The sequence below is a fragment of the Cherax quadricarinatus genome, chromosome 43 (genome assembly GCF_038502225.1).
Source record: "Cherax quadricarinatus isolate ZL_2023a chromosome 43, ASM3850222v1, whole genome shotgun sequence".
In the NCBI taxonomy this organism is placed as follows: Eukaryota; Metazoa; Arthropoda; class Malacostraca; order Decapoda; family Parastacidae; genus Cherax; species Cherax quadricarinatus.
In genome coordinates this window covers 3,838,068-3,852,721 of record NC_091334.1, presented here as the reverse complement: position 1 = coordinate 3,852,721, position 14,654 = coordinate 3,838,068, and the positions used below count along the sequence as shown (strand labels likewise).

General features: G+C 36.6%; 1 protein-coding gene across 3 annotated transcripts in view; it reads right to left on the bottom strand.

Annotated features, from left to right (window-relative positions):
• Syx8 (syntaxin 8) overlaps positions 1–14,654 on the bottom strand; it is an 80,728-nt gene that overhangs the window by 35,557 nt on the left and 30,517 nt on the right. For all 3 annotated transcript variants that reach the window (XM_070093514.1, XM_070093515.1, XM_070093516.1), the window contains exon 3: positions 993–1,135. In XM_070093514.1, the coding sequence (XP_069949615.1) occupies positions 993–1,135 (143 nt within the window). The remainder of the gene's footprint in view (positions 1–992; positions 1,136–14,654) is intronic.

The window sequence follows — 14,654 nt, the reverse complement described above, 5'->3', positions numbered from 1 at the left end:
GCCGTTGTGTTAATATAAATAAATAAATGTTTATCTCTTACTTTCACCATAGTTTCACATTAATAAGCATCGTTTCGATACATCATAAAGACTAGGGTGTGCAGGAAAGAGATGTTGTACAAACAGACAAGAAATATCAATGTACATCTCCATAAAAAATAAAATGAAATTCCTAACACATAAGCAATTTCCTGCCATCATAAGATGATCTGAAGGACACACACACTTATCAATACCCTAGCTGTCTTTCCAGAAATATATAGGCATTAAAATTAATGCACTAAACCACAACATTCCAACCATCTTTCAGAGTGCAGGAACTGTACTTCTCATCTCCAGCACGTTAGTCCAGTTAACAGATTTCCCTTAATCCTTTCATAAATGTTACCTTGCTCACACTCCAACAGCACATCAAGTCATAAAAACCATCTGCAACCACTCACTTCAATCTCACTATACCTTGTTTTAACTCCTAAATATATATTGATAACCATCTATGAGACTGTATATAAAACCGCTCATTTTGTCATTGCCTTATTAATCTTAAGTTAATCTTAAGTTTGTCCAAAATGCTCTGCATATTAACCCGTAAACGGTCCAAGCAGATCTACGTTCACACGTGTTGTGCTACAAAAGTAGATCTACGTTTTTTTTACATATTTTCTAATGTAACAAAAAAAAAAAGTAGATCAAAGTTTTTTACACATTTTCAAATGTAAAAAAACAAAAAGAAGATCTACTTTTTTTACATACTTTCAAATGTTGAAAAAACGTATATATACGTTTGGATCATTTACGGGTTAAGGGGCTTTCTGCATGCACACTTAAATGTTATTCTCCTCTGTATAAACATTGTATCATAATGAAATAAAGGATCTTATCTTCATGTCCTCACACAAGCCTGTGGGACGTTCAAGCCCTTAGCACTTAAAACCTTAACCCTGCCTCCCTCCAACCCCTCCTGGGATATCTCCTACCCCTATAATACCCACTCATTGAAATCCATATGTGCTTTCTTCAGGGAACTTTGAAACTTTTCACAAAGGCGTATTCGTCTTTCACGTTCTGCTGGCGTTAAATCTCGTAATTCCCAGTCGTCCAGTCTTGCAATCAGTTCATCTACTTGCTTTTCTACCTGTAAAAAAAAATCCTAAATTAGCATTAAAAAAAAAAGTTCCAATAAACACTTGTTACAAACAACATCCTGGTACAATAAACTCTCTACTAATGGATTAACAGGGATGGGGGGGAGGGGCAATAGTGCCAATTATCCAGAAATTCCAAATAATACAAAATTAGTTTTTTGTGACTGCCCAGTTGTCTTCTGAACCAGTGGACCAAGTTGTCTTCTGAACCAGTGGACCAAGTTGTCTTCTGAACCAGTGGACCAAGTCAACCGGACATTAAGAATATGGGTACTGTAAACTGTCATACTCTGGTGCAATATGTACTGTATAATAATTTTACAGTACTATACCTAATTTATAGTAATTTTACTTACCTTTTCATGGTGAAGAGACGAAGTGTAAACTACCACGATTGATGGTGGAGACTCGGAGTAACTTTTATTCTGAGTTAGCAGAGATGTAAAGCTCTACTGGTGAAAATAAAGAAGATGGTTCAGAAGACATAGATGGTAGAGAAGACACAGATGGTTGAGAAGACATGTCACTGAGACCCCAGACTCAATCTTCTCTATTAGTTCAAAAGTATCTGTAAAACTGAGAGCCACAAGTTTCCTCATGGCACCACCACTTGCTTTACAAGTCAATGTTAACTGTACTGTACTTAATATGTTAATAAAGTCACACAAAACATTCTAAATCCGGGAAAAAGTAAGACTGAATGGCAAGTGTATGCACAAGAGAGTGCAATACACTGGCTTGGGTCGCCTATGACTCAGAGAAAACAGACAGGTCCTGGATGTAGCCACCATGGCCCATACCAGACAAATATCAGAGTGGCTGCACTTCGTCTATTGGTTCAGATGATAACTGGACAATATTGTTACAGACAAAATCTGTGATTACAGACTTTTTCCATTTTGTCTGATACTTCTATCTGTCTGGCCAATTTTTTGTTCCAAAATTTATCAACGGCAGGGTTTATTGTAGTTTATATTATTATTAAAATTATAAAATTCATTAATGAAAGGGTTTGTAAAGTAAAAGGACACAAATGCAACTAATGTGACATTTTATGTGGCAACATTTCGCTCTCCAGGAGCTTTGTCAGGCCGTCACTTGTGTCCTTTTACTTTACATATTGTCGGTAATTCTACCAAAATATATACAATGAAAGGGTTTACCGGAGTTTATATTATTATTATTATAATTATAACTAAGTGCTACACCAATAAGGGTCATAGAGTGTACTTTATATTGCTGTAGCCTTTTTCACTCACTACCCAAACCAATAAGTGGTGTAAATACTATATTATACTAAGAATTTTTTTATTTATTTATTTATTTATTATAAATTTGTGCACACATACAGAGGTACAAAAAAATACAGATAAGAGCAGTATGCCAAAGCCATTTATACTATGCATAGCATTACGGGCTGGCTTAAAATTAACTTAAGATTAATTAAGCAATGATGAAGTCAGTGATAAAACATTAATGTAAACAGATTACTATAAAGCACAAGTGAGTATTACAAAGACAGGTCATATGAAGGATTCTGTTAGGTAGTGTATTTAAAAAATAATAAAGTTAGATTGGGTTTTAGGTTTAACATTTATGTGATATAATTGTGAGAAACATTTAAGATATACAATTTATAAGGTTCAGTTATTCAGTATTTATTTGGTTTTGGGTGAGTAAGTGATCTTTGAGTAGAGACTTGAATTTATAAACAGGTAGTGTTTCTTTTATATTTACAGGTAATGAATTCCAGATTTTAGGGCCTTTTATGTGCATTGAGTTTTTGCATAGTGTGAGATGAACACGAGGAACATCAAAGAGTGATCTGTGCCTTGTGTTATGGTCATGTGTTCTGTTGAGGTTGGCAAGGAGATGTTTGAGGGGAGGGTTAATATCAGAGTTAAGTGTTCTATGTATGTAATAGGTGCAGTAATAAGTATGGATGTTTTGTATGGTGAGTAGGTTTAGTGTATTGAATATTGGTGGAGTGTGCTGCCTGTAGTGAGAATTTGTTATCATTCTAACTGCAGCCTTTTGTTGGGTAATTAGTGGTCTGAGATGGTTAACTGTTGTTGAGCCCCATGCACAAATTCCATAGGTGAGATAGGGGTAAATAAGAGAGTGATATAGGGCCAGGAGGGCTGACTGTGGAACATAGTACCGTATCTTCGATAGTATGCCTACAGTCTTGGAAATTTTCTTAGAAATTTGTTGTATATGTGTATGAAATTTGAGTCTATTATCAAGGTGGATTCCTAAGAATTTTCCCTCTGTTAGCTTTGTGATAGGTGATCCGTTTATCATTATGTTAAGAGGGACATCTGTAGCTCTGTTACCAAACTGAATGAAGTAGGTTTTGTCAATGTTTAGTGTAAGTTTGTTAGTCCTCATCCAGGTAGATATTTTCTGTAATTCGGTATTTACAGTATTGGCTAGTGTGACTGGGCTCGGGTGAGAGAAGACGTATGTAGTGTCATCTGCAAATAGTGTGGGTTTGAGTAATTGCGAAGCATTTGGAAGGTCATTTATGTATAGGAGAAAGAGAAGAGGGCCAAGGACACTTCCCTGTGGGACACCAACTGTAATTGGTTGCGCAGAAGAGTTTGCCCCATTTGCGTACACATATTGGCTTCTGTTGCTGAGGTATGACTTGAGGTAATTGAGGGAGTGCCCTCTTATACCATAGTGTGACAATTTTACGTGGAGCAAGTCATGGTCAACTGTATCAAAAGCTTTACGTAAGTCAATGAAGATCCCCAGTGGGACTTCTTTTTTCTCTATTGCAGTGTATATATGTTCTAGCATGTGTATAATAGCATCATTAGTATTTTTATTAGGCCTGAATCCAAATTGGCAGGGGTTGAGTATGTTCTGGGAGATAAGGTAGGAGTAGATTCGTTTATGAATTAGTTTTTCAAAGATTTTTGAGAGAGGGTGTAAGTTGGATATTGGCCTATAGTTATTCAACTCTGTTTGGTCTCCTCCTTTGTGGATCGGGGTGACCCTTGCTATTTTGAGTACTGTAGGGAAGGTGGAGGATTCAATGGATTTGTTAAAGAGTGTTGCAATGATTGGAGATAGCACTTGTGACACTTTTTTATATATAAAGGGTGGTAAGGTACTTAAATCTCCTGCCTTGTTTTTTAGTGCATTGATAATAAGGGAGACTTCGTATGGGTTAGTCGGAGCTAGGAACAGTGTGTTCGGGTAGTTGCCGGTGAGGTAGTTATTTGGTGGGGTATCTGAGCTTGGGATTTTATGGGCAAGGTTTTGTCCTATAGTGGAGAAGAAATCATTGAGTCTGTTTGCTGTTTCTGTTGGTGGGAGTTGGGGTTCATCTGATTTTGCTAATTTTATTTCGCTATTTCGTGATATCTTTTTTGTTCCCAGAATTTCAGATAGTGTTTTCCAGGTCTTTTTTATATCACCTCGTAAGTTGGATAATCTGTTCTCATAATACAATTTTTTTGCCCTTCTTATCAGGCTGGTTAGGATTGACGAGTAACGTTTTGTTTGGTCTCTGGTTATGTGACCCATTCTGTACTGTTTTTCATATTGGTGTTTTGTATTTATGGATTTGAGAATGCTGGGTGTTAGCCAGGGACTGTTCAGTCTCTTTGCTGTCATCTGTTTAGTTTTTTTAGGGCAGTGCTTGTTATAGAGGTATTGGGTCTTTTTTAGAAAATTATTAATACATTCGTCAATATCTGTATAGATTTCTAGCTCAGTGTGCCAATCAATGTTTGCTAATGCTGTTGCGAAGTTATTAATGGCTGCCTCATTGTGAAGTCTGAAGGTGACTTTAGTAGTGTCTTGGGGTAGTTTACCAAGAGTTGTTATGAGGAAAGTAGGGTAGTGGTCTGTGGTATTATCTGTAATTATGCCTGATTTTAAAGGGGATATGGTGTTGGTCCAGATGTGGTCAAGTAGGGAAACACTAGTCTCTGTAACTCTTGTAGGTTTTGTTACTGTTGGTAGTAACATACAGTTACTCATTGTGTTTGTGAATTCAGTAACGTGTGGGTCCTGGTCTTGCAGGAGATTTATATTGAAGTCACCTGAGAGTAGTAAGTGATCTTTGTTCATGCGTGCATCAGTTATCATACTTCCTAGATTTTGACTAAATTGGCTAATGTTTGACTGTGGAACTCTGTAGATGTTTATCAATGTGAGAGGTTTTTGTAGGTATTTGGATTTGAATTTAGCTATTATATATTCCCCATGTTCATCCCTTGTGCAAGTATTAGTGATACATTCTAGTTGGTCTGAGTAGTATATGGCTGTGCCACCCCCTTGTTGGTCTGGCCTACAGTTGTGTATGGCTGTGTAACCAGGAATGGCATAGACATCTGTACTATCAGGCTTTAGCCAGGTTTCAGTTAGTGTAATGTATGAATAAGGAATGAATAAACAAGATGTGGTGATGAGAGGTGCCTGTACAGGAGGGCCCCGCTTATACAACAGGTTAAGTTCCGGGCTACTGCTGTAAAGTGAAATATAGCCATTTTCACTTTCAAATGCATTTAAAAGTCTGTTAACATGTTTATACTCTCATACATTAGTGAGCAATATAGCTAGGCCTAAAAAATGCATATACAGTACACACATTACTTACCTTAAAATATTTTCTTCCTTAACTTACAGTGAGTGGTGAATATATAAATGAAGAATGGGTATGAAAACCACTGCATTAGCAAAAAGCTGAAAAGTGAATTGCTGTAAAACAGGGTCCTCCTGTATATGAGAGGTGCCAGTATAATGTTGTTACACAGTAACCAGCTGATGATTTGGCTTGTACAACACCAGTCTGTAATAAGGTTATTAGTTGAAAGATCTTATGGAATATATTTATGCTGTACTCTGTGTGATTAACACTTGTGACTGAATCTTAGTTATGTATTGGTGTAGGAAGCATTAATAACATTATAATGTTATGGGAGAGTGTGAGGGAATATCAGTCAGATTCAGTATGAAACCTGAACAATCTGAAGGTGGTAGCTAAAGTAATTAAACACCCACCTTGAGCAAACACCTTTATATTCTGAGTAAATTGCTGAACTTCATAGTAATTCTGTGACCAATATGCAAGAAAGTGTCTTTCTTTATTATCAGTAACCACTGTTAATACAGTATGGCCCCACTTATATGGCGGGTTAGGTTCCAGGCTGTCGCTGGAAAGCAGACATCGCCGGAAGGCAGAACGCCATTTTTTTCCATTTATAAATGCATATAAATGCCAGACAACAAGTTTACACTAAATTATATTAAGTCAGTAATAGAACCAGGCATTAAAAACACACAAAGTAAAATACGTTCACAGTAAATTCATTACTTATCTTAAAGTATTTGTAATCTTAATGTAGGGAGAGAGGGGAGTAGTACTTATTTGTAGGAATTCAGGTGCAGGTAGCACTGGCTCCCCATCTCATACTTAATATACGATATTTAAAACATCCCAGAGAGGTAAAATACACATACAGTACACTTGTTATTTACCTTAAAATATGTGTAGTCTTAATATAGAAAGAGAGATGAGTAGTATTTATTTGTAGGAAGTCAGTGTAGGTACCCAGTAGGTGTAGCCCGCCTGGGCTACACCTACCGGCTACCTACACTGTGGACCAGAGCCATATTATTAACATCGACATGCCTTGTTCACTGAATTTAATCTTTTCTAACAACTACCTTTAGATGCCATCATAAATGAAGGTAGAAGTAATGAATAATTCATGCCAAAAATTGTAAACAAAAACGGAGTGAGGGAGTGGCTGGGCCAAACACAGATTCATAAACGTTTTCTCTGATGGCTGAGCAGAGAAAACGTAATGTTGTCCCTCCACCCGGCTACCACACAGGTCCACAGGTATTAACAGAGCACACATAAAATATGCAATAAATGCCAGACAACAAGTTTACACTAACTTACATTAAGTTAGCAATAGAAATAAGCATTAAAAACACAATAAAAGGTAAGATACACACAGAGTACACTTATTACTTACCTTAAAATATTAATATTAATGTGTGAGAGGTGAGTGGCAGGGTGTTTATTGAATGAAATCAGAATGGCACACCATCATCCTCTAACTTGGCACTTAAAGCAAGAGGCTTACGGCTTCTCTTTTTATCACAGCTAACCTTAGACGCCATCGTCAATGAGAGCCAACTAGTTGACGAAAGAGTAAACGAGAGAGAGAACGAGATACAGAGTTGAGACAATGTAAGAACACAAACTGAACAGGTAATGGGCGATCACTCAGTCAGGCGAAATAAATGCGTATTAAAATGTCTACTTTTAGTGCATTCACGTACGTTTGTAAGCGTTTGTAAAACATTTACCTCAATATTTTTTTATTATAATAATAATTACCTCAAAATACAAATACTCTTACATTGTGTACAAGTTGTACAAGTCATAATACCAACTGACCTCATAATTTTGTAATATTTTAAACTTAAGATTTAATTTAAGTCTGCCCGAAATGCCTAGCCATGCTAGGTGTTCTAGTGGTACACTCTGTAATTATTATTTTACTACATGTAAACCACATAATAACCAAATTCTGTAAACTCAGCATTGTAATCCTTATAGAGAATAAATTTTGAATTTTGAATTTTGAATTTTGAAGTTAGTACAGAATAAACAAACAGCAACACACCATTTTTAGAGTGAATGAAGATATTATTATTATTATTATTATTAATAGTGGACCCCCGCCTAATGTTGGCATCACATAACGTTAAATCCGCCTAGCGCTACATTATAATGCAAAAATTTTTCCTCGCCTAGCGCTAAAAAACTCGCTCAACGCAATTTGTCCGAGACACGTCCATGTGCGGCCTGAGACAGCCTCACTTGTTCTGCCGGTGGCATTGTTTACAAGCCAGCCTCCGCGGTCACATCCAAGCATACAATCGGAACATTTCATATTATTACAGCATTTTTAGATTTCACCTGCAAAATAAGTCACCATGGGCCCCAAGAAAGCGTCTAGTGCCAACCCTACAGGAATAAGGGTGAGAATTACTATGGATATGAAGAAAGAGATCATTGCTAAGTATGAAAGTGGAGTGCGTGTCTCCGAGCTGGCCAGGTTGTATAGTAAACCCCAATTAACCATCGCTACTATTGTGGCCAAGAAAACGGCAATCAAGGAAGCTGTTCTTGCCAAAGGTGCAACTTTGTTTTCGAAACAGAGATCGCAAGTGATAGAAGATGTTGAGAGACTGTTATTGGTGTGGATAAACGAAAAACAGATAGCAGGAGATAGCATCTCTCAAGCGATCATAAGTGAAAAGGCTAGGAAGTTGCATCAGGATTTAATTAGAAAAATGCCTGCAACTAGTGATGATGTGAGTGAATTTAAGGCCAGCAAAGGTTGGTTTGAGAGATTTAAGAAGCATAGTGGCATACATAGTGTGATAAGGCATGATGAGGCTGCCAGTTCGGACCACAGAGCAGCTGAAAAATATGTGCAGGAATTCAAGGAGTACATAGACAGTGAAGGACTGAAACCTGAACAATTGTTTAATTGTGACAAAACAGGCCTGTTTTGGAAGAAAATGCCAAGCAGGACCTACATTACTGAGGAGGAAAAGGCACTCCCAGGACATAAGCCTATGAAAGACAGGCTTACTCTGTTAATGTGTGCCAATGCTAGTGGTGATTGCAAAGTGAAGCCTCTACTGGTGTATCACTCTGAAACTCCCAGAGCGTTCAGGCACTAAGAATATTCTCAAGGCTAATTTGTGTGTGCTGTGGAGGGCAAACAGTAAGGCATGGGTCACTAGGGACTTTTTCTATGACTGGTTACACCATGCATTTGCCCCCACTGTGAAAAATTACCTAATTGAAAATAAATTAGACCTTAAGTGCCTCCTGGTGTTAGACAATGCCCCTGGTCATCCTACAGACTTGGCAGAACGACTTTGTGGGGACATGAGCTTCATTAAGGTCAAGTTTTTGCCTCCTAATACCACTCCTCTCCTGCAGCCCATGGACCAGCAGGTCATTTCCAACTTCAAGAAACTGTACACAAAAGGTATGTTTGAAAGGTGCTTTGTAGTGACCTCAGAAACTCAAGTGACTCTAAAAGAGTTTTGGAGAGATCACTTTAATATCCTCAATTGTGTAAACCTTATGGAGGGAGTGACTAAGAGTACCTTGAACTCTGCTTGGAAAAAACTGTGGCCAGAATGTGTAGACAAAGGGATTTTGAAGGATTTGAGGCTAACCCTGAGAAGTGTATGGCAGTTGAGGAATCAATTGTGGCATTGGGGAAGTCCTTGGGGTTGGAGGTTAGTGGGGAGGATGTGGAAGAGTTGGTGGAGGAGGACAATGACGAACTAACCACTGATGAGCTGCTAGATCATCTTCAACAGCAAGAGGCCAGACCTGAGGAAACTGCTTCGGAGGAGGGGAGAGAGAAATTGAAGAAGTTGCCTACTTCAAAGATCAAGGAAATGTGTGCAATGTGGCTTAAAGTGCAAACCTTTATGGACGAAAATCACCCTCAGACAGCTATTGCAAGCCGTGCTGGTGACTATTACACTGACAATGTTGTGAAACACTTTAGGAAAGTCATAAAGGAACGAGGGGTACAGACCTCTATGGACAGATATGTTGTGCGACAGAAGTCCAGTGACTCTGTCGCACAACATAGGTGGTCCTAGTGGCATTAAAAGAAGAAGGGAAGTAACCCCGGAAAAGGACTTGACACCTCAAGTCCTAATGGAAGGAGATTCCCCTTCCAAACACTAAGACTATCAACACTCTTCCCTCCTCCCATCCCATCAATCATCACCAGATCTTCAATAAAGGTAAGTGTCATGTAACTGTGCATGTCTTCTTCAGTTTGTGTGTATTAAAATTAATATTTCATGTGGTAAAAAAAAAATTTTTTCATACTTTTGGGTTTCTTGCACGGATTAATTTAATTTCCATTATTTCTTATGGGGAAAATTAATTCGCCTAACGATAATTTCGCCTAACATTGAGCTCTCAGGAACGGATTAATAGCGTTATGCAAGGGTCCACTGTAATAATAATAATAATAATAATAATAATAATAATAATAATAATAATAATAATTATTATTATTATTATTATTAATAAAAAGCACTAAACCCACAAGGGTCGTGAATTGCTATATATAGAGTAAAGGCATACAAAAAGAATATTTTTCTACAGTTATCCCCCAGTTTGACTAGAGAAAACGTAATTCTTCTGACACTACCTACACAGCTGCTTTGTAAACAAATCTCATATTTACATCAATTTTTATTCTGTGAGTGTATGTATCATGTTTATATGCTATGTAATGGGTTTCATATATAATTTTGAGGAAAATATCATAGATGGATTAATGTAAATGCCTATATTGATGTAAAATAAGACATTTAGTGTGCCCAAGAGTGATTATTATTACGTAGTATTGGCGTCATGAGTAGAGAGAGACTTAGCCATTTTAATGTGTACCTGCACACCAGCACAGTGTGTAAGTATATTTAGGTACAGGTACACATAAGTATAATTATCAGAGTACATATAAAATATGCAGTAACTTTAAAACACTTGAAATTTTGGAAAGTTTCCTGACATAATAGATGTGGTCACGGAAAATGTAAACAAACCGGGAGGGGGCGCCATATTTGAAAGACCGCTTGCCATATAGCAAATTTTGGTCATAATTTGACATCGCCGTATAAGCGGAATGCCATAAGGCAAAACGCCGTAAAGCGGGGCCTTACTGTATATGTTTTATTTAATGTAATTATTGTCATGCCCAAATCGATTGTTTATTTGTTGTGGGATATGTCGTGGGTGAGCCCCGAGTCTCACAGGCTGGAGACAAGGCCATGATGCTGCTTCACTATATGCTTCAATACAGCAGACACTTTCTGCAGAAAGAACTGCTGAAGTTACCTGATGTTTCTGTAGAAGTGGACTGGGAGGCAGTGAGCTGCATGGCAGTGGCTTTCTTTAGTATATTTTAACCCTTTGAGGGTCGACAGGCCCTCTCTGAGACTCGTTCTCAGGGTAGGCAAAATTTAAAAAAAAAAAAAAAAATTCTTATGAAAAGATAGAGAATCTTTTCCCGATCATAATGACACCAAAAGTATAAAATCTGATGGAAAACTTACGGAATTATGCTCTCGTGAAGTTAGTGGTCTCAGCAATGTTTATGCATTGGCGATTTTGCCCACTTTGAGCCCTATTTTCGGCCAATTCCACTGTACTAGTCAACAAAAAACATGAATATCTCGCTAGAACTCCATTTTTTTCTATCAAATGAGTGCAAGAAACCACCCATTTACCAATTTCAACTATCCAGTACAGTGGTCAGAATTTAGCAATTTTGCCAATTTCACACAAATTTCAAAAGATGCCAATTTTCGAATAAGGTCCAGAATAAACAAGAAAGACATTCCTGGCACTAAAATGACATTTCCTCTGTTCATTAGTCACGTCTCAAGGCCCCTCTTACATTCTTTTGCTTTCCACTTTGAATTTTTATTCTCACAAAAAATAGAAGATTTACTGTTATGCAGACTACTGCATTAGTGTAAAAAATGGTATAAATAATATTGGCGCACTTGCGAAAGAATATTAGACTCACCAGTTGACGTGTATTGGATGCTTGGCATGATTTGTTTACTTTAGAACTTTGGTAAAAATCGAACATTTTTGCTACTTTGAGCTCAATTTCAAGGTACTTGTCATTGTAAAACCAGTCAAAATCATCTCAATTTCTGTGATATGTCTTCCATTCTATAAAATGAGACCAAGAAAACTAGAATACAACAATAAATACCATACGAAAATACAGTGCAAAGTCGCTGTTTTATTCCAAAAAACGGTCGGGTTTTTTTCTCATTATGCACTGTGTGCTGCAGGATTTTTTTTATAATGTGCACACTGACCACATAGACTCATTCTTTCATATGTAGGCCTACCAGCTTTCTCCCACTAGATTTGAGGGCGCTAGAATTTAGGCGTACTAGTATGTCAAAAACCCTGGGTCATAAGCCGTACTAGTATGGCTGAATCCCGCAAAGGGTTAAACTTCAAAAAAAACAGCCCACTCCAGAAACTGTCTGCCATACTGAAGCACGTCGACAATGTCTTACAATTATAAATCACTCCACCCACTGCCTATGGTCCAGTATGGACCATCATGTCAGTACACTTCTGGAATAAAGCTAAAGTGTGAGTAATGGTGAAATACAGTATGTTTTCTTCTTTTAATTAAATTGTGCTAGCAGGGGAAAAAGTTTTTAAAAAGCTTACAATAATATTTACACAGTTTTAATATAATTTTCACATTCCATATATCAGTAATTACTACACATGTAGTTTGTCATAGCCATCTTGTTTTAAGTTATTAATATTATAAAAAGTTAAAACTACAGCTTGTACTCTACAGGAAATAAAACAAAATAATCAAACACACAAAAGTCTCAAAAGCACTGTACATAGAGAAGCTGAATACTACTGAGACACCACCTCTGAACTCACTAATAAATACTAGATATTAAATACTATACTACTGGATTAGTAATTAAAATTTATCTACTTCTAAGAATAACAGTTACAGTATTTGACACTTCAGAGGTTATGTTCACACCATTAAATTACTACTTCCTTAGAAATTTGAATGGTAGCAGAGACGAATTCTGTACATAACAATGCTGTGAATATTTTACAGAAGAGCATAAGAATGGAGAAGTGCTGCACAGGCCTCCTGGCCTCTGCTAGGCAGGTTTGACTCACATCCACTCATGTACCTGTCCACCCTATATTTAAAGCAACCTGAACATCTCGCATCAATGGCACTACCTGGGAAATTTTTCCATTTAAACGAGCCAAACTTCCCTACAGAGAGCTTTTTACATACTAATATGTTTTGGCTCAACGGTACACAAATTTCAATTTAGCACCAAACTTAATTTAGCAACCTAACCAAACCTTGTTAAAATTATAATATTACACAATATGTAGATTGTATGTCAGCCTAAACTTACTCATCATTATTATTTGACATCAATGAAATATATTAATCTCATAATAGTCAGCATACTAAAATATATTAATCTTATAATGCCAGCATACTAAAATTCACATTTAGTATGCTGGCAAAATGATCAGTGCTTTCTGAGACAAGAAACTCTGACTGAAATGAACAACAATCATGTCTTGTATACACTACACAAGAACAACAATCATGTCTTGTATACACTACACAAGAACAACAATCATGTCTTGTATACACTACACAAGAACAACAATCATGTCTTGTATACACTACACAAGAACAACAATCATATCTTGTATACACTACACAAGAACAACAATCATGTCTTGTATACACTACACAAGAACAACAATCATATCTTGTATACATTACACAAGAACAACAATCATATCTTGTATACACTACACAAGAACAACAATCATATCTTGTATACATTACACAAGAACAACAATCATATCTTGTATACACTACACAAGAACAACAATCATATCTTGTATACATTACACAACAACAATCATATCTTGTATACATTACACAAGAACAACAATCACATCTTGTATACACTACACAAGAACAACAATCACATCTTGTATACACTACACAAGAACAACAATCACATCTTGTATACATTACACAAGAACAACAATCATATCTTGTATACACTACACAAGAACAACAATCACATCTTGTATACATTACACAAGAACAATCATATCCTGTATACACTACACAAGAACAACAATCACATCTTGTATACACTACACAAGAACAACAATCACATCTTGTATACACTACACAAGAACAACAATCACATCTTGTATACACTACGCAAGAACAACAATCACATCTTGTATACATTACACAAGAACAACAATCATGTCTTGTATACACTACACAAGAACAACAATCATGTCTTGTATACACTACACAAGAACAACAATCACATCTTGTATACACTACGCAAGAACAACAATCACATCTTGTATACATTACACAAGAACAACAATCATGTCTTGTATACACTACACAAGAACAACAATCATATCTTGTATACATTACACAAGAACAACAATCATATCTTGTATACACTACACAAGAACAACAATCACATCTTGTATACACTACACAAGAACAACAATCACATCTTGTATACATTACACAAGAACAACAATCATATCTTGTATACACTACACAAGAACAACAATCACATCCTGTATACACTACACAAGAACAACAATCACATCTTGTATACACTACACAAGAACAACAATCACATCCTGTATACATTACACAAGAACAAGAATCACCACTACACAAGAACAATCACATCTTGCATACACTACATCAGTCAAATACTTTTTCCACTTTCCTTAACTGACAAAAATAAACACAGAGTTGTGTTTTATAAATCATGCAGCACAACACTGCCAACAAAATTTTGTATTACTAATGCTAAGAGATACAATAGGCCATT